The following is a 21,197-nucleotide window of genomic DNA, read 5'->3' as shown; positions in this document are numbered from 1 at the left end:
TCTCCTTTGTCTAACTTCCTTGTTACCTCCTCAAAGAACTCTAACAGATTTGTCAGACATGACCTCCCTTTGACAAAGCCATGCTGACTCAGTCCTATTTTACCACGCACTTCCAAGTACTCTGCGATCTCATCTTTAATACCAGACTCTAAAATCTTACCAATGACCGAAGTCAGGCTAACCGGCCTATAATTTCCATCTTCTGCCACCCTCCCTTCTTTTAAAAAAATAAATTTAGAGTACCCAATAATTTTTTCCCAATTGAGGGGCAATTTACCGTGGCCAATCTGCTTAAATTGCACATCTTTGGGTTGTGGGGGTGAAACCCATATAGAAACAGGGAGAAGGTGCAAACTCCAGATGGACAGTGACCCAGAGCCGGGATCGAACCTGGGTCCACAGCGCCATAGGCAGAAGTGCTAACCATTGCGCCACTGTGCCGCCCTGCCTCCCTCCCTTCTTAAACAGCGGTGTTACATTAGCCTCTTTGCAGTCCTCTGGGACCCTCCCTGCCTCCAGTGATTCCTGAAAGATCCACAATCTCCGCAGCTATCTCTCTTAGAATGCCGGGGTATAGTCCATCCGGTCCTGGTGACTTATCCACCTTCAGCCCTTTCAGTTTCCCCAGAGCCTTCTCCTTAGTGATGGCCACTATACTTGTCAGCTGTGAACAACGGAAGGGACCCGCTGTTTGATAGAAGCCACCAGTCTTTGGGCTGTACAGCCTACAGACTGAGCATCACACTGGCACTGAAATTCATACATCGCTCAATTGTACGGTAAGCAGAACGTTTAACGGCTGCACCGCTCGTGCCGAATACCACACGTATTGCTACTTCACAAATCCAGCGTGACACCGCCAGCCTCACCTCACCTGCTGCTCAAACGTTTGAGATCCTTTGCCCATCCAGGGTAATCTGGGCTAGACTGGGCACTTTTTGGAGACGAACGTGACAGCCTTGGGCCGGTCTTGAGTTTGCGTGATATACAGATCTTATCAGGGTAACCATTTTTAATAACCCACCAGGGCCATACGGTCGGGGGGGGGGGGGTGATTGTTTTCTTGTGGTCCTGGAGGAGTACGAGCCCCCCCCGCCCCCCCGCTGGGGCGTGGTATCTTACTCTTACTTGTATAAAAGGCTGGTCAGTCTGGAACCCACCATTAAGAGCGAGAGTATCTGGTGAGGCGCTACCGGTACTCATGGCAGTACCGGTATTTGTTTTGTTTGGCCCCTTGTTCCGCACTGTAACCAATCACTGTTTGTCGATGTACCATTTGTCAATGTTCTCTGTCGATTACTCTCTTTGTCTACTATGTAGTCTATGTAGTTTGTGGGCAGCACGGTAGCACAGTGGTTAGCACAATTGCTTCACAGCTCCAGGGTCCCAGGTTCGATTCCTGGCTTGAGTCACTGTCTGTGCGGAGTCTGCACGTTCTCCCCGTGTGTGCGTGGGTTTCCTCCGGGCGCTCCGGTTTCCTCCCACAGTCCAAAGATGTGCAGGTTAGGTGGATTGGCCATGATAAATTGCCCTTAGTGTCCAAAATTGCCCTTAGTGTTGGGTTGGGTTATGGGGATAGGGTGGGGGTGTGGGCTTGGGTAGGGTGCTCTTTTCAAGAGCCGGTGCAGACTCGATGGGCCAAATGGCCTCCTTCTGCACTGTAAATTCTATGATTCTATGTACGTACTGTGTACGTTCCCTCGGCCGCAAAAAAGTACTTTTCACTGTACTTCGGTACATGTGACAATAAATCAAATCATGTATATAATGTATATCAAATACGTTGGACTCCACAAGCCTTTTATTAAACTGGAAACGAGGGTAAACCCGGAGTTGTTGCCGTGCAACCTCTGCAGCTTAGCCACCTCCCCACATTGAATTCCTTTCTTCGGGGCATCGCTGTGAAGCTGGGTGAGTGACGATGCCTCTTTTGGGCGTTTGGATGCCTTTGACCCCGGTGTAGAAACCTGGAATCAGTACGCAGAGCGAATGCAGTCCTTCTTCAGACCCAATAATATCCGAGGAAACAAGGGCTGGGATTCGATCCCGGTCCTCAGCGGCAAAGTCCCAGTGCTAACCACTGCGCCCCGTGCCACCTTCGAGACCGAGCTTGACGGTTGGAAACTTTGGGAATCACCCAGTCGGCGCGTTTCGCTGACTGGGCGACGCCGGTGGTCCCAGTACTGAAGCCGGATCGGACGGTTCGCCTTTGTGGCGATTATAAGCTAACAGTGAACACGGCTTCTAGGTTAGACCATTACCCGCTGCCCAGGATAGAGGATCCACATGCCACATTGGCTGGTAGATCGACTTTTACAAAACACATGAGTAACGCTTATTTTCAGATAGGTTTGGTCAGGACTCGAGGAAGTATGTGACTATCAACACACACAAGGCTCTGTACGAATTGAAGGCATTTTAAATATACACAAAATCATAAAAATACAGAAGCCAATCGCAGCAACAGGTAACAAAACCCGGCTTCCGTTTGGCGTGTCCTCGGCGTATGGTGCGTTTCAGTATGTACAAAAGCCAAAACCTCATGCAATCTAAATTGTTATTTGCCCCTTATACTGGCATTCTTGTCAAGTATCCTGATGAGTTCAAGACAAAATAGTTCGACATGCCTCTTTTTACAGCAATTAAGATGCTGCAAAGTCATGGGGAACGAGGAAGTAATTGACTCATTGAAACTGTTAAAGCGGAGGAATTGGAAAGGCTGCGGGGGGGGCGGGGGGGGGGGGGGGGGGGGCCCGCTAATCACGTTCTTATCTTTTGGTCCTGTCCAAAGCTAGAGGCTTACTGGAAGGAGGTTTTTAGGGTAATTTCTAAAGTGGTGCCCGTGAAACTGGACACGGGCCCCCGGGAGGCCATATTCGGGGTGTCGGACCAGCCAGGGTTGGAAACGGGAGCGGAGGCAGATGTCGTAGCCTTCGCCTCGTTGATCGCCCGAAGGCGGATCCTGATAGGTTGGAGAGCAACCTCTCCACCCTGGCGTGGCGGGGGGACCTGTTGGAATTCTTGACTCTTGAGAAGGTTAAGTTTGAACTGACTGCAAGGCAATGGAGAAACAAAATTTATTAAGAACACGCTGGATTCTGACTCAAAAGAAACCTTCTTGCAGTTGCCTCTCATTTTGATTTTCGACTTTGTTCACACTCTGACCTCTCTGTCCTTGACCACCAGCAGTGTTCCAAAGGCGCTCAGTGCAAGCTGCAGGAACAGCCCCATATCTGTCGATGAGGCACTTCACAGCCTCCTGGGCTCAACATTGAGTTGAACTATTTGCGACCTTGAACTCGTCTTTTTTTTTTACTTATATTTTTCTCTGGACCACAACTCTTTGTGATTCTGCCATTTTCCGCTAGACACACCTTCTGTTTCTTCATCAGTCCCTTTTTCATCTCCTTTCAGACCTTGCGCCATGAACCCTTTACTTATTTAATCCCTCCTGCTTTCCACCCTATCACAGACCATCCCTTTTGTTATTTCCTCTCCTCCATCCCATTTCCTATTTAATGTCTGTATCACCTTTAATTGTTGCTGACGAAGGGTCATTCAAAAGTCTGTTTCTCTCCCTCACCAAGGCTGTCTGACCTGCTGGGTATTCCCACTATTTGCTGTTTTTATTATATATTTACAGCATCCATTATATCTTGCTCCTGCAGAAATAGTGCCACCTGTTGTGGAGCATTTTAAACAAACATTTACACAGGGGGCTGGAGTCTCTGACCCCCGACGGTGGAATCGTGACCGGCGATGGGCGGAGAATCCCCGATGATGATGAAATCGGGAGCGGCGCCTCTTTCGCGATGCCCCGCCTCCTGGGAAGCGCCGTACTCTAGGAGTACGTTGCACGCCGTATCCACGGCCTCAGGTCATTGCCTGAGGCCCTCCCCGCGATGCTCCATCCCCGACTGGCCGGGTTCCCGACGGAGTGGGTCTCGCATGGTCTCATCCGTCGGGAACTCGGCGTGGCGGCTGCCGACTCAGTCCAGCGCCGCCACAGTCGGGGGAGGGCCGGTCCGCGGGCAGGGGGTGGGCTTTATTCGGGGCTGGGGGCACTGTGTGCGCGGGGGGGGGCGGTCTAGGGCGCACAAGCTGGCCGAAGGGGGGGGGGAATATTTTTTGCGGGCCGCATCCGGCATGAAGCGGGGCGGGGCGGGCGCAGACTGCTGCCGTGCGCAAGCGCGGCCACGGACCCGGTATTGCTCCGGGCCGTAACGGCAGCTATAGCTGGGAGTTCTAGGCTGCCTGGCTGCTCCCCCCCCCCCCCGCCCACCCCCACCCCACCAGAGCAGGGAATCGATGGCCGTTTTGCACCAGTTTTCCTGGCGTAAAATACCACCGTTTTCACGCCGACGTGGGGACCTAGTCTCCCGAATGGCGAATCCTGCCCAGGGTCTCTCGTTCAAACATCAAACAGCTTTTATTCTTTGACGTCCCGGACTTCCCCAATGATACAGTTTCAAAACAGCTCATATACTATTCTGATGAAGAGTCATCCAGACTCGAAACATCAGCTCTGTTCTCTTGCCACAGATGCTGCCATACCATAGAACATAAAACGTGGAACATACAGAGCAGAAGGAGGCCATTCGGCCCATCGAGTCTGCACCGACCCACTAAAGCCCTTCCTTCCACCCTATCCCTGTAACTCAATAACCTCTTCTAACCTTTTTGGTCACTCTGGGCAATTTATCCTGGCCAATCCACCTAACCCGCACATCTTTGGGCTGTGGAAGGAAACCGGAGCACCCGGAGGAAACCCACGCAGACATAGGGAGAACGTGCAGACTCCGCACAGACAGTGACCCAAGCTGGAATCGAACCTGGGACCCTGGCGCTCTGAAGCCACAGTGCTAGCCACTTGTGCTACCGTGCTGCCCAGCTGAGATTGTCCAGCATTTTCTGTTTTTGATTCAGATTCCAGCATCTGCCGCAACTTGCTTTTGCAGATTATTCTAGTTGTGTTGCAATCACAATGCCTCCTCCAACATAGCTGACATCGTGACACTGTGACACCGCTTATTTAAATTCCACCAGCTGCTGTGGTGGGATTTGAACCGGTGTCCCCAGAGCATTAACCTGGGCCTAAGGTTTACTGGTCCAGTGACATTGCCACTACACCGTTGTCCCCTCCCAGAGACAGCACAGGGTCATTGTTTTCAGTTGTAGAAATAACATCAGCAGTAATGCCTGTCGGGGACAGACACGCAGAGTCAAAGTGGACGCTAAGCACCAACATTCAGAGAATTTACAGTGTAGAAGGAGGCCATTCGGCCCATCGGGTCTGCACCTGCCCTTGGAAAGAGCACCCCACTTAAGGCCACATCCACACCCTAACCCTGGAACCCCACCTAACCGTGACAATTTATCATGGCCAATCCATCTAACCTACACATCTTTGGACTGTGGGAGGAAACCGGAGCACCCGGAGGAAACCCACGCAGACACGGGGAGAACTTGCAAACTCCACACAGACAGTCTCCCGAGGCAGGGATTGAACCCAGGTCCCTGACGCTGTGAGGCAGCAGTGCTAACCACCGTGCCGCCCATTCCAGCAAGCTGTCCTCTGGAGAGGTGTTTGCCGAAACAAATTGTCTTACTCACAGGTCTGCACTTTCTAAGCTTACAGCCTGAGAATCATTTTAATTGCTGTCTGGCTCGGAAACTCCACTTCACCAAGCTCCATAAGAAATAGGAACCTGGGTCGGCCATTTGGTCCTTCAAACCTGCTCCATCATTCGACAAGGTGATGGCTGGTCTTCTACCATCACCCCACCTGCCCACACCAGCCCCATCTCCATCATTCGACAAGGTGATGGCTGGTCTTCTACCATCACCCCACCTGCCCACACCAGCCCCATATCTTCGTCAGCTCTCTGGGATAGAGAATTCCAAAGATCCAAGGAATGGCAGGAAATTTACAACGGAGAAGGAGGCCAATCGGCCCATTGAGTCTGTGCTGGTTGACCAAGAGCCCCCAGACTAAGTCCACCTTCTGGCCTTGCTCTGCGGCCCTGCATGGTGTATCTATGGGAACTCTAGAGAGGTCACTGAACCGGTGGATAAAGGGATAGGGTTTCCACGAATTTCAGAAGGCATTGGTCAAAGTTTCCTGATTTGGGGCTTGCAAACCATTTCCAAGCCATGCCACGCGTGACAAATGAGGCAGTTGGTTGAAGGCCGGCTGCACAATACTGTGGAGTTATGAGAAGGTAAATTGGAAAGATTCTGCAGTGACGGTCCTGTGTTATGTTCTTCAGTTAACTCTGGGTCTTTCCGATACTTTTGGAGTTTTGTAAGGGCCACAAAGAATCCAGCACGAGTTTTAAGGATACAAAGTAATAACATTTATTTACAATAACATATATATATATATATATATATATATAACAGCAGCAGCAACTTCCCTTACTGCACACTCCTTCCTACTGGTTCCAAACTGGCCAGCTTTATTTATACTAGGAGTTTACTAATGGTTTCTCCGCACCCCTCATTGGGGAAGCTCATACTCCCACAGGATTGTGGGATTGTCATTAGTCCCCAGCCAATGGTAAGCAGGCAGGTTATAAGATCCCTCTCCCCACAAAGTCCAAGGAATCCACCGAAGACCCTGGCGAAGGAGGGCGTCGGACTCGTTTTGCCGCAGGCCGGACACCATTTGCACGCGGCGCTGGATCAGGCGGCGTGTTACGAGACGGAGACCGGCGCTTCCGTGATGAACGGCATAACGGTTGTACATCCACGGCCCGTGGACCCGAGGATTCCCCCTCTGATGCGTCCTGTGTCTCCATCTCGGAGTCAGAGTCTGCTGCCTCCGTCATGTCAGCGTCTCTATCTCCATTCGGTTCTGGAACGACCTGCGCAGGCTTCGAGTGAGGCACCAGAGGAAGATTGTGAGGACTACCTTCCCTTGTCTCTGGTCTCTGCGGCTGTAGAAATGAGCTCCGGGGGCAGGGAATCTTTGGAGGGGATAGTCCTCTGGACCGAACGTGGTCTACATGTTTGCGCTGGAGACGACCCTGGGCTTGCACCTGGTAAGATATAGGGCCCGTTTGCCGAAAGATTACACCAGGAACCCACTGGGCACCACCAGCAAAATTGTGAACGAACACTGGGTCACCGGGCGCAAACTGCCGAATCGGCCGATGCCGAGAAAATCCCTGTCCCTGCCGGTCTTGTGTGCGGCGTACTTTTGCGCCAATGTCCGGGAAAACCATACTAAGGCGGGTGCGAAGTCTCCGGCCCATTAGGAGTTCTGCGGGAGCTACCCCAGTCACCGCATGGGGGGTGGTCCTATACGTAAACAAAACGCGAGCCAGTCTCGTGTCCATTGATCCGGAAGACTGCTTCTTTAGGCCTCTTTTGAATGTCCGCACTGCGCGCTCTGCCAACCCATTTGAAGCCGGGTGGTAAGGGGCAGTGCGGATATGGCGTATGCTGTTCATCTTCGTGAACCTCGCAAACTCCTCACTCGTGAATGGAGTGCCGTTATCCGTGACCAGCACCTCGGGGAGGCCATGCGTACTAAAAGACAAACGCATCTTTTCAATTGTTGCGCAGGATGTTGTCCCCTGCATCTTATGCACCTCTAGCCATTTAGACTGGGCGTCGATTAATAGAAGGAACATGGATCCTTGAAAAGGGCCTGCGAAATCTGCATGCAAGCGTGCCCAAGGCCGCCCTGGCCATTCCCAGTGATGTAGGGGTGCGGCCGGCGGAAGCTTCTGATGCTCCTGGTAAATGGCGCAGTTTTGGGCCACCTTCTCAATGTCGGTGTCGAGGCCTGGCCACCAGACATAACTCCGGGCCAACATTTTCATTTTGGTCACACCTGGATGTCCATTGTGCAAGTCTGTTAGTATCAGCTACTGGCCTTTTTCCGGGACAATCACACGCGTCCCCCACCAGAGGATGCCGTCTTCCACGCTGAATTCTGACAGCTTGGAGGAAAATGCCCGCAACTCGCCTGGGAGCTGTCTATGCTGCCCACCATACAGGACTATGTGCCGAACTTTTGACAGGACTGGCTCCGTCTGGGTCCACTCACGGATCTGTGATGCCGTGACAGGCAAGGTGTCCATAAAATTTAGGGTTGCAACCACCTCACCGGTCGTGGGGGTCGACATGGGGCCGGTCGATAAAGGCAATCGGCTCAGTGCGCCGGCATTTGCTATCTGCGTTCCTGGTTTGTGCTCCAGAGAATACTCGTATGCAGCAAGCAACAAAGCCCAGCGCTGGATCCGTGCGGAAGCAATGGGCGGTATTGGCTTATCCTCTCTGAAAAGTCCCAGCAGAGGCTTATGATCAGTCACGATAGTGAAATGGCGGCCATACACGTACTGGTGGAAGCGTTTCACCGCAAAAAACACTGCCAGGCCCTCCTTCTCGATCTGCGCGTACTTTCTCTCCGCTGCAGTCAATGTGCGGGAGGCGAAAGCTATCGACCGCTCGGCCCCATTCTCCATCTTGTGGGACAGGACGGCCCCAATACCATACGGGGATGCATCACATGTGACGAGCAAAGGCTTTCCAGGATCATAGTGGGTTAGTAACCCAGACGACGACAATTGTTGATTTACCCGCCGGAAAGCGGTTTCTTGCGGCTGACCCCAAACCCAGGTGTGATTTTTCTTTAGCAGAAGGTGCAAAGGGGCCAGCGTAGTTGCCAGATTGGGGAGGAACTTCCCGTAATAGTTTACGAGACCGAGAAAAGAACGAAGGTGCGAAGTGTCAGTCGGGGCGGGGGCATGTTGAATCGCGCGCACCTTCTCTGCGACGGGGTGCAGACCTTCGCGGTCCACCCGATAACCTAGGTAGACTACTTCCTTTGCCTGAAATACTCACTTTGTGCGACGTAAACGGACTCCAGCCTCCGAAAGGCGTCTAAGGACAGTCTCCAGATTTTCCAAATGTTCCTGCTCCGACGTCCCTGTAATCAAAACGTCATCTAAATAGACAGCGACACGCAGTAAACCTCTCAAAATGCCCTCCATAACACGTTGAAAAATAGAGCAGGCAGAGGATACTCCAAAGGGCAACCGTGTATATTCATACAGGCCCCGGTGTGTATTAATCGTTACATACGGTCGGGAGGCAGGGTCCAGCTCCAACTGTAGGTAGGCGTGACTCATATCTAAATTTCTGAACGAGAGTCCACCTGCAAGCTTCGCATAGAGATCCTCTATGCGAGGCATTGGATATCGGTCGAGCCGGGAAGCCGTATTCACTGTACGTTTATAGTCGCCACACAAGCGAACTGTGGCATCTGGCTTCATTACAGGTACAATTGGTGCTGCCCAGTCAACAACACGGACGGGCCTGATAATACCCAAACTCTCCAAACGAGTGAGCTCCCCTTCTACCTTCTCGAGCAAGGCGTAAGGCACCGGGCGCGCCCGGAAATAGCGCGGCGTGGCTCCTGGTTCAACTTGGATACGGGCTACGGCCCCTTTTATTTTCCCCAAACCAGGCTGGAATACATCTGGGTATCGTCCTAGCACCTCAGTCAACCCTCCAGAAACTGTTTAGAGGATGTGCTGCCATTGCAACCGCAAATGGCGCAACCAGCCCTGACCCAACAGGCTGGCCCCTGGCCGCGGACCACGATAAGTGGGAAACGCCCCTCCTGGCATCCATAAACAACAGGGGTCATTGTAGTTCCTGCAATGTCCAGTGGTTCCCCCGTGTAGGTGGCCAACCTGGCCTGTGAGTCGGTTAATGTAAGGGTCTGTATACCCTGCTTGATGCGGTCGAATGTCCTCTGGGCGATCACGGAGACCGCTGCGCCAGTGTCCAACTCCATCTCAAGCGGGTGACCACTGACCCGTACTGTCACCTTAATGGGGGCCACATGGGGAGCTGCCACACAATGCAGCTGCAGGCAGTTGTCCTCCGTCTCCACGTCCTCAGGAATAGTCACCGCAGGTTCATCCACATGGAAGGTACGGCCCCTGGGCTGGCCCCAGTTACGGCCCCTGGGCTGGTCCCAGTTTCGGTTGGAACGACGGCTCCTCTGGCGCCCCCAAGACCGCCGTCCGCGACGGGGTCGGCGCCTACAAGTCTGACACAGACATGGCTCCTCATCCATTGGTTCTGGAGAAGGCGCCCTTCGGGGAGGAATGTCCGACGGCCACTGGCGTCGGTCCGGACTTTGCCTCACCCAAGGTTCAACTTGGATACGGGGGGACGTTTTCGGACGGAAGGGGTTGCGCCCCAAGGCATGCACTTCCATTCCCTGTAGCTCCTGCACTCCTCGCTCTGCGCTCTCTCGGGACAATACTATTTGAATGGCCTGTTGAAAAGTCAATGTTGGCTCAGCTAACAACTTTCTCTGGGTGGCCATATTGTTAATACCGCAAACCAAACGGTCGCGTAACATTTCTGACAAGGTCTCACCATAGTCACAGTACTTCGCAATCTTGCGTAGCCTGGATAGAAAGTCGGCAAGGGATTCTCCAGGGGTCCTCTCAGCGGTATTAAACCGGTAACACTGGACTATCGTGGACGATGTTGGGTTAAAATGTTGCCCCACTATATTCACAAGTTCATCAAACGTTTTGGTGTCTGGCGCAGCTGGGTACGTAAGGCTCCTAATCACCCCAAACGTATGCGGGCCGCAGGCGGTGAGCAATATGACCACCTGGCGCTCGTTTTCGGTGATATTTGTTTGCCCGGAAATAGTAACGCATCCGTTGTGTGTACTGGTTCCAGCTCAGCATCAAAAACATCCAAACGTCCGTACAGAGGCATGGTATAATAGAAAACAACTTCCAACCTGTATCCAACAAAAATCCAGGGAGGTGGCTTCAGCAGTGTAGACAGCTATTCACTTTAACCTTCGTCACCAGTTTTGTGAGGGCCACGAAGAATCCAGCACGAGTTTTAAGGATACCATAAGACATAGGAGCGGAAGTAAGGCCATTTGGCCCATTGAGTCCACTCCACCATTCAATCATGGCTGATACAAAGTAATCACGCAGCAGCAGCAGCAGCAGCAGCAGCAGCAGCAGCAGCAGCAGCAGCAGCAGCAGCAGCAGCAGCAGCAGCAGCAGCAGCAGCAGCAGCAGCAGCAGCAGCAGCAGCAGCAGCAGCAGCAGCAGCAGCAGCAGCAGCAGCAGCAGCAGCAGCAGCAGCAGCAGCAGCAGCAGCAGCAGCAGCAGCAGCAGCAGCAGCAGCAGCAGCAGCAGCAGCAGCAGCAGCAGCAGCAGCAGCAGCAGCAGCAGCAGCAACTTCACTTGCTGCACACTCCTTCCTGCTGGTTCCAAACTGGCCAGCTTTATTTATACATGGAGTTTACTAATGGTTTCTCCGCCCCCCTCATTGGGGAAGCTCATACTCCCACAGGATTGTGGGATTGTCATTAGTCCCCAGCCAATGGTAAGCAGGCAGGTTATAACAGGAGAGTGTTCAAACAACCCTCAGGCAACACACCCTCTCTTCAAATGATCTAAAAACAAAACCCAAGACACCCCAACCTAACCTGGGGAATATGTTTACAGATCACGTGAAGCACTCTTGTTATACTCCAGCCTGTAACTCAATCCATAATGGCCAATATCCATGTCCAACCATCCCAATCTGATCGAGTGATGTACCTGTGCTCTCTATATAACAGACTCAGTATATTGAGCCTCACAGTTTGTTTTTGAAACACTGCTGTCTGTCCCTGTGCTGTTTTAATATTCTCTCTCTCTCTCCGCACAGAGACTTCTCTGAATGGTTGGACAATGACAGTGGCGGATCGTGTGAGTGCTGGGGAAGGGGGGACGGCTATCCTGCCGTGTGCCTTCACCCACCCCCCACCCCGTGATCGGAGCGTCAACGGCTCCGTGATGTGGTTCACCTCTGACCCAGTGAATGGACTGATTTTCCAATGTGCATATCCTGGTACAGACCCTTCACAGGGTGAGCCGTGTGAGAATGGGAAGCAGCAGGATGCTGGGAGTCGATTCCGATTCGTGGGCAATCTCAGCAACAATGATGTCTCAATAATGATGGAGCGACTGAGCCGGGCGGACAGTAATGTTTATCGCTGCCGTGTGGAGCTCAATATTGACAATTTTGGTGCACAGCCAGGAACCAGACTGACAGTGAATGGTGAGTATCAATGTTCAGAGTGGTAGCTGTCCCCTGAATTCAACGGGTACAGACCCCCCCCCCCCAGCCCTCGTGTTTGCCACTTGCCCAACCTCCAAAATCTTAACCAATGGCATCTCGCCTGGTACCTCTTGAGCTCTCACTGGGTGAGCACATGGTGGGATGAGGGGGGGACTTCTGGACAGGCTATTGGGACTGGGGGGGAGGCGACGTAATCCTTGAACCAATTTAAAGGACAATTTGATTTGGCAAAGGGGGTGGGGTGATTTCAGGTTTTGGATGAATGAATCTGACTGGGTTGAATGGGCCGTGTGATCTATCTGAAACCAGGGAGTTCAGGATGAAAGATGGGTGTGTTGGTGCCGCCTGTGAGAGAGATGAGTGGAGCCTTGGAGTACCCATTCTGTTGTGAAGTCGAAAGATACACAACAAATGGAATCGAAACGTTCCGCAGACTGAACTGATCATTCTGTTTGTTGTGTTGGGTGTTCTGGATCACAAACAAGTCACCAACACTGGAAGTGGTGCAACTCTATTTTATTATAAGGTTAACTATATTAACATACTTGAACTGTGGGTAAATGCAATACCAGCTTTAACTGTTTACATAGAATTTACAGTACAGAAGGAGGCCATTCGGCCCATCAAGTCTGCACCGGCTCTTGGAAAGAGCATCCTACCCAAGGTCCACACCTCCACCTAATTCCCATAACCCAGTAACCCAACCCAACACTAAGGGCAATTTTGGACACTATGGGCAATTTAGCATGGCCAATCCACCTAACCCACACATCTTTGGACTGTGGGAGGAAACCGGAGCACCCGAAGGAAACCCACGCACACACGTGGAGAATGTGCAGACTCCGCACAGACAGTGACCCAAGCCGGGAATCGAACCTGGGACCCTGGAGCTGTGAAGCAATTGTGCTATCCACAATGCTACCGTGCTGCCGTGTTGACCCTTGCCTAGTCCTAACCAGGTGATGCACTCAGCACATGGTGAATGTCTGTGTTGCAGGCTGTGAGCTCTGTGCTCCGAGCTGGCTGCTACTCGAATGAGCGGGAACTCTCCTGTCCCCTGTCTTTATAGTGTGTGTGCTCTCACTGGTGATTGGCTGCGGTGTTGTGTATGCTGATTGGTCCCACTGCATGTCCATCAGTGTGTGTCTGCACCATAATATACTGCTGTATATTATGACATCCCCCTTTTATATAAAGAACATGTGCCTGCGTGACAATAAATATCGTGTCGTGAATGTACCTGACTATGTGTGTGCGTGTTATTTACATGACTATGTACATGAGGCTCATCTATTTACACGGGAAGGTACCTGGTGCAGAGAACTAGGGTGTCACACCAACAACGAAATGAACATTCTATACAAACTATTGGAACGATGAAACAGGATAACAGAACAGATCAAAGAGTCCAACATCGTAAAACTCATAAGTCAAGTCTCTGAGGCGGGCGACGAATTCTGGTTGACCGCCTCAAGGGTGGGTCAGGAGCCACCGGCTGAGGAACGGGCTGGGCCACGTCAGAGTGAGGAGGATGCAGAGTATTCGGAGTCTCCACATAGTCCAGGTCAGGGACAACAGGAGGGCGTGGCACTGGCAGAGGGTCACGTAGCGAAGGTGGAATGAGACGAAGGGCACGCCGATTGCGGCGGCGAATGGAACCATCTGGCAGACGAACCAGGAACGAGCGGGGAGACACCTGCCGAAGAACCACAGCAGTCGCAGACCAGCCACCCTCCGGAAGATGGATGCGGACGTTGTCATCCGGCGCCAGAGCAGGGAGATCAGTCGCCCGAGCGTCATGCGCCGCCTTGTGTTGTGCACGAGACTGTTGCATCCGCTGAAGGACCGGAACGTGGTCGAGGTCTGGGACGTGAATGGACAGCACCGTGATCCTGAGGGTGCGACCCATGAGCAGCTGGGCTGGCGACAGGCCTGTGGAGAGTGGGGCCGAACGATAGGCCAGCAAGGTGAGGTAGAAGTCGGATCCTGCAACGGCAGCCTTGCAGAGGAGCCGTTTGACGATGTGGACGCCCTTTTCCGCTTTGCCATTGGATTGGGGGTACAGGGGACTGGATGTCACATGCACAAAGTTGTACCTCCTGGCAAAGTTGGACCATGCCTGGCTTGCGAAGCAGGGGCCATTGTCTGACATCTCAGTGAGTGGGATGCCGTGACGAGCAGGCACGGATGACCGCCGATGATGTGATGTCGTGCAGGCGTACGACCTCCGGGTAGTTCGAAAAATAGTCTACGATCGGAACATGGGCCCTGCCGAGCGCATGGAACAGGTCAACGCCTGCCTTGGACCAAGGGGACGTGACCAACTCATGGGGCTGTAGGGTCTCACGTGGTTGGGCCGGCTGGAACCGCTGACAGGTGGAGCAGTTGAGCACTGTGTTGGCGATGTCCTCATTGATGCCGGGCCAGTACACTGCCTCTCGGGCCCGTCGGCGGCACTTCTCCACGCCAAGATGGCCCTTGTGTAGCTGTTCCAAAACGAGCTGGCGCATGCTGTGCGGGATCACGATGTGGTCCAGCTTCAGGAGGACACCATGGACTACTGCCAGATCATCTCTGATATTGTGGAACTGCGGGCATTGGCCCTCGAGCCACCCGTCCGTCATGTGGCGCATGACACGCTGCAGTAGGGAGTCAGCCGCAGTCTCGCGGCGAATGTAGATAAGGCGTTCATCCGAGGCCGGCAGATTGGAGGCCGTGAAGGCCACATGGGCGTCAACCTGGCAGACGAACCCCTCGAGGTCACATGGGGTGTTGACTGCCCTGGACAGAGCGTCGGCTATGATCAGGTCCTTGCCTGGGGTGTATAGGAGCTGGAAATCATACCGCCAGAGTTTAAGCAGAATGCGCTGGAGGTGGGGGGGTCATATCATTCAGGTCTTTTTGTATAATTTTGACCAGCGGGTGATGGTCGGTCTCGACAGTGAATTGGGGGAGGCCGTACACGTAATCATGAAATTTGTCGACCCCAGTCAACAGGCCCAGGCATTCCTTTTCGATCTGCGCGTCACGCTGTTCCGTGGGGGTCATGGCACGTGACGCATATGCAACGGGGGCCCATGATGAGGCCTCATCGCGTTGCAGGAGCACTGCCCCAATGCCAGATTGGCTGGCATCCGTTGAGATTTTTCTTTCCTTCGTGGGATCAGAAAATGCCAATGCCGGGGCCGTGGTAAGCTTGGTCTTTAGCTCCTCCCATTCGCGCTCGTGGGCGGGAAGCCATTGGAAGTCTGTCGTCTTCCTGACCAGGTTCCGGAGAGCTGTGGTATGGGAGGCGAGGTTGGGGATGAACTTCCCTAGGAAGTTGACCATGCCCAGAAATCGGAGGACCGCCTTCTTATCCGCTGGCTTCTGCATGGCCGTGATGGCTGCCACCTTGTCCGCATCCGGCCGCACACCCAACCGGGAGATGTGGTCCCCTAGGAACTTGAGTTCCGTCTGGCCGAAGGAACATTTGGCTCTGTTGAGGCGAAGGCCTTGGTCCCGTATTCGTTTGAAAACGCGCTGGAGGCGACTGATATGCTCCTGTGGACCAAATGATGATGTCATCAACATAGACACGCACACCCTCAATGCCCTCCATCATTTGCTCCATGATCCGGTCGAATACTTCTGATGCCAATATAATCCCAAACAGCATCCTGTTGTAGCAGGAGCTGCCAAACGGGGTATTAAAGGTACACAGCTTTCTGCTGGACCTGTCTACTTGAATTTGCCAGAATCCTTTCGAGGCGTCAAGTTTGGTGAAGATGTTGGCCTGAGCCATCTTGCACGTGATCTCCTCACGCTTGGGGATAGGGTAATGCTCCCTCATTATGTTGCGATTCAGATCCTTTGGGTCAATGCAGATCCGGAGCTCGCCGGAAGGCTTCTTTACGCACACCATGGAACAGACCCAGTCGGTTGGTTCCGTCACTCTGGAGAGCACTCCTTGGTCCTGGAAGTCCTGCAGCTGCTGCTTGAGGTGGTCCTTGAGGGGTTCTGGGACTCTGCGAGGTGCATAGAACATAGAACATAGAACAATACAGCGCAGTACAGGCCCTTCGGCCCACGATGTTGCACCGAAACAAAAGCCATCTAACCTACACTATACCATTATCATCCATATGTTTATCCAATAAACTTTTAAATGCCCTTAATGTTGGCGAGTTCACTACTGTAGCAGGTAGGGCATTCCACGGCCTCACTACTCTTTGCGTAAAGAACCTACCCCTGACCTCTGTCCTATATCTATTACCCCTCAGTTTAAGGCTATGTCCCCTCGTGCTAGCCATTTCCATCCGCGGGAGAAGGCTCTCACTGTCCACCCTATCTAACCCTCTGATCATTTTGTATGCCTCTATTAAGTCTCCTCTTAACCTTCTTCTCTCTAACGAAAACAACCTCAAGTCCATCAGCCTTTCCTCATAAGATTTTCCCTCCATACCAGGCAACATCCTGGTAAATCTCCTCTGCACCCGTTCCAAAGCCTCCACGTCCTTCCTATAATGCGGTGACCAGAACTGTACGCAATACTCCAAATGCGGCCGTACCAGAGTTCTGTACAGCTGCAACATGACCTCCTGACTCCGGAACTCAATCCCTCTACCAATAAAGGCCAACACTCCATAGGCCTTCTTCACCACCCTATCAATCTGGGTGGCAACTTTCAGGGATCTATGTACATGGACACCTAGATCCCGCTGCTCATCCACACTTTCAAGAACTTTTCCATTAGCCACATATTCCACATTCCTGTTTTTCCTTCCAAAGTGAATCACCTCACACTTCTCTACATTAAACTCCATTTGCCACCTCTCAGCCCAGCACTGCAGCTTATCCATATCCCTCTGTAACCTGCTACTTCCTTCCACACTATCGACAACACCACCGACTTTAGTATCGTCTGCAAATTTACTCACCCATCCTTCTGCGCCTTCCTCTAGGTCATTGATAAAAATGACAAACAGCAACGGCCCCAGAACAGATCCTTGTGGTACTCCACTTGTGACAGAACTCCATTCTGAACATTTCCCATCAACCACCACCCTCTGTCTTCTTTCAGCTAGCCAATTTCTGATCCACATCTCTAAATCACCCTCAATCCCCAGCCTCCGTATTTTCTGCAATAGCCTACCGTGGGGAACCTTATCAAACGCTTTGCTGAAATCCATATACACCACATCAACTGCTCTACCCTCGTCTACCTGTTCAGTCACCTTCTCAAAGAACTCGATAAGGTTTGTGAGGCATGACCTACCCTTCACAAAGCCATGCTGACTATCCCTGATCATATTATTCCTATCTAGATGATTATAAATCTTGTCTCTTATAATCCCCTCCAAGACTTTACCCACTACAGACGTGAGGCTCACCGGTCTATAGTTGCCGGGGTTGTCTCTGCTCCCCTTTTTGAACAAAGGGACCACATTTGCTATCCTCCAGTCCTCTGGCACTATTCCTGTATCCAATGATGACATAAAAATCAAAGCCAATGGTTCAGCAATCTCTTCCCTGGCCTCCCAGAGAATCCTAGGATAAATCCCATCAGGTCCCGGGGACTTATCTATTTTCAGCCTGTCCAGAATTGCCAACACCTCTTCCCTACTTACCTCAATGCCATCTAATCTATTTACCTGGAGCTCAGCATTCTCCTCCACAACCTTATCTTTTTCCTGAGTGAATACTGACGAAAAATATTCATTTAGTATCTCGCCTATCTCTTCAGACTCTACACACAACTTCCCATCCCTGTCCTTGACTGGTCCTACTCTGTCCCTAGTCATTCGCTTATTCCTGACATACCTATAGAAAGCTTTTGGGTTTTCCTTGATCCTTCCTGCCAAATACTTCTCATGTCCCCTCCTTGCTCGTCTTAGCTCTCTCTTTAGATCCTTCCTCGCTACCTTGTAACTATCCATCGCCCCAACTGAAACTTCACACCTCATCTTCACATAGGCCTCCTTCTTCCTCTTAACAAGAGATTCCACTTCTTTGGTAAACCACGGTTCCCTCGCTCGGCACCTTCCTCCCTGCCTGACCGGTACATACTTATCAAGAACACGCAGTAGCTGATCCTTGAACAAGCTCCACTTATCCAGTGTGTCCAAAACTTGCAGCCTACTTCTCCACCTTATCCCCCCCAAGTCACGTCTAATGGCATCATAATTTCCCTTCCCCCAGCTATAACTCTTGCCCTGCGGTGTATACTTATCCCTTTCCATCCTTAACGTAAACGTCACCGAATTGTGGTCAATGTCCCCAAAGTGCTCACCTACCTCCAAATCCAACACCTGGCCTGGTTCATTACCCAAAACCAAATCCAATGTGGCCTCGCCTCTTGTTGGCCTGTCAACAAACTGTGTCAGGAATCCCTCCTGCACACACTGAACAAAAAACGACCCATCTAATGTACTCGAACTATATCTTTTCCAGTCAATATTTGGAAAGTTAAAGTCTCCCATAATAACTACCCTATTACTTTAGCTCTTATCCAGGATCATCCTCGCCATCCTTTCCTCTACATCCCTAGAACTATTTGGAGGCCTATAGAAAACTCCCAACAGGGTGACCTCTCCTTTCCTGTTTCTAACCTCAGCCCATACTACCTCGGAAGATGAGTCCCCATCTAGCATCCTCTCCGCCACCGTAATACTGCTCTTGACTAGCAGCGCCACACCTCCCCCTCTTTTGCCTCCTTCTCTGAGCTTACTAAAACACCTAAACCCCGGAACCTGCAACATCCATTCCTGTCCCTGCTCTATCCACGTCTCCGAAATGGCCACAACATCGAAGTCCCAGGTACCAACCCATGCTGCCAGTTCCCCTACCTTATTTCGTATACTCCTGGCATTGAAGTAGACACACTTCAAACCACCTACCTGAACACTGGCCCCCTCCTGCAACGTCAAATCTGAGCTCCTGACCTCTATACTCTCATTCTCCCTTACCCTAAAACTACAATCCAGGTTCCCATGCCCTGCTGCATTAGTTTAAACCCCCCCAAAGAGCACTAACAAATCTCCCCCCCAGGATATTTGTGCCCCGCAGGTTCAGATGTAGACCATCCTGTCTGTAGAGGTCCCACCTTCCCCAGAAAGAGCCCCAGTTATCCAGAAATCTGAATCCCTCCCGCCTGCACCATCCCTGTAGCCACGTGTTTAATTGCTCTCTCTCCCTATTCCTCATCTCACTATCACGTGGCACGGGCAACAACCCAGAGATAACAACTCTGTTTGTTCTAGTTCTGAGCTTCCATCCTAGCTCCCTGAAAGCCTGCCTGACATCCTTATCCCCTTTCCTACCTATGTCGTTAGTGCCAATGTGGACCACGACTTGGGGCTGCTCCCCCTCCCCCTTAAGGACCCGGAAAACACGATCCGAGACATCACGTACCCTTGCACCTGGGAGGCAACATACCAAACGTGAGTCTCTCACGCTCCCACAAAATCTCCTATCTGTGCCCCTGACTATAGAGTCCCCAATTACTAATGCTCTGCTCCTCTCCCCCCTTCCCTTCTGAGCAACAGGGACAGACTCCGTGCCAGAGGCCCGTACCCCATGGCTTACCCCTGGTAAGTCCCCCCCCCCACAAGTATCCAAAGCGGTATACTTGTTTCTCAGGGGAACGACCGCAGGGGATCCCTGCACTGACTGTTTTTTCCCCGTCCCTCTTACAGTTACCCATCTATCTCCAATCTTTGGTGTAACTAATTCCCTGAAGCTGCTATCTATGACCCCCTCTGCCTCCCGAATGATCCAAAGTTCTTCCAACTCCAGCTGCAGTTCCCTAACTCGGTCTTGGAGGAGCTGGAGATGGCAGCACTTCCTGCAGGTAAAATCAGCAGGGACACTAACGGCATCCCTCACCTCAAACATCCTGCAGGAGGAACATTGCACTCCCTTCCCTGCCATTCCTCTAACTTTCTACCAAGATCTGGCTAACAACTAAATTAAAATTTTTTTTTATTATATATTATTAATAACAATAATAAAATATGGTACTTACCTCACACCAAAGGGTTTTATTATTAGGTTAGAGGAGGAGGGCGGGTGGGAGACACTACACGTGTAGTGTCTTGGGTTTCCTCTCCACCAGAATTTATTGGTGAGGGTCTTCCCAGACGTCCGCGGGTCGACTTCCTGTTCCCACCTTAAACACTAGAATTTAAAAAAAAAAATTTATTTAAAGGAGAAACTTACCTCCCAGAAATCACTTCCGCACTGCCCCCGCTGAAATGGACTAGCCTGCTCCGCTCCTGCTGAAATCGACTTGGCCTGCAAGGTAAGCAAGTTGTTAATCTGCGCTTTTCAAAATTCCCGCGCTGATTCTAAGGTCCCAGCTCTCACTCCCGAACTCAACAGCTGACCTGCAAGGTAAGCAAGTTAATCTGTACTCACCTCACCACAGACAGCGACCTTTTAAATGGTCCCCTCTGTCTCGCAGCCCCCGCGCTTTTCAAAATTCCCGCGCTGATTCTAAGGTCCCAGCTCTCACTCCCGAACTCAACAGCTGACCTGCAAGGTAAGCAAGTTAATCTGTACTCACCTCACCACAGACAGCGACCTTTTAAATGGTCCCCTCTGTCTCGCAGCCCCCGCGCTTTTCAAAATTCCCGCGCTGATTCTAAGGTCCCAGCTCTCACTCCCGAACTCAACAGCTGACCTGCAAGGTAAGCAAGTTAATCTGTACTCACCTCACCACAGACAGCGACCTTTTAAATGGTCCCCTCTGTCTCGCAGCCCCCGCGCTTTTCAAAATTCCCGCGCTGATTCTAAGGTCCCAGCTCTCACTCCCGAACTCAACAGCTGACCTGCAAGGTAAGCAAGTTAATCTGAACCACAGGCATGGCGTCTTGTTTGAGCAGGGTTTTGTAAGTGTATGGAAGTGTGCCCATGCCTTCGAAAACGTCGCGGTGCTGGTCGTTGATGGCATTGAGCTGCGCCCTGAAGTCCGCATCCTGGAAGGCAGACGTGTCCTCTGGAGAGAGAGAGTGTACTCATTGAACGAGTTTTAGGAGTTTGCACGCCTGTCCGCCTCGCAGAGTCCTTCGAGGAGCCCACGATCTCGAAGG

At 51.9% G+C, this 21,197-nt stretch overlaps 1 protein-coding gene across 2 annotated transcripts in view; it reads left to right on the top strand.

The window, feature by feature from the left end:
• Nucleotides 1–21,197, top strand: part of LOC140429972 (sialic acid-binding Ig-like lectin 12) — a 78,334-nt gene that overhangs the window by 16,107 nt on the left and 41,030 nt on the right. For both annotated transcript variants that reach the window (XM_072517557.1, XM_072517556.1), the window contains exon 2: nt 11,713–12,105. In XM_072517557.1, coding sequence (XP_072373658.1) covers nt 11,713–12,105 — 393 coding nt within the window. The remainder of the gene's footprint in view (nt 1–11,712; nt 12,106–21,197) is intronic.

This window comes from Scyliorhinus torazame, chromosome 9 (assembly GCF_047496885.1).
Source record: "Scyliorhinus torazame isolate Kashiwa2021f chromosome 9, sScyTor2.1, whole genome shotgun sequence".
Lineage (NCBI taxonomy): Eukaryota > Metazoa > Chordata > Chondrichthyes > Carcharhiniformes > Scyliorhinidae > Scyliorhinus > Scyliorhinus torazame.
This window is presented reverse-complemented; position numbering and strand designations above follow the sequence as displayed.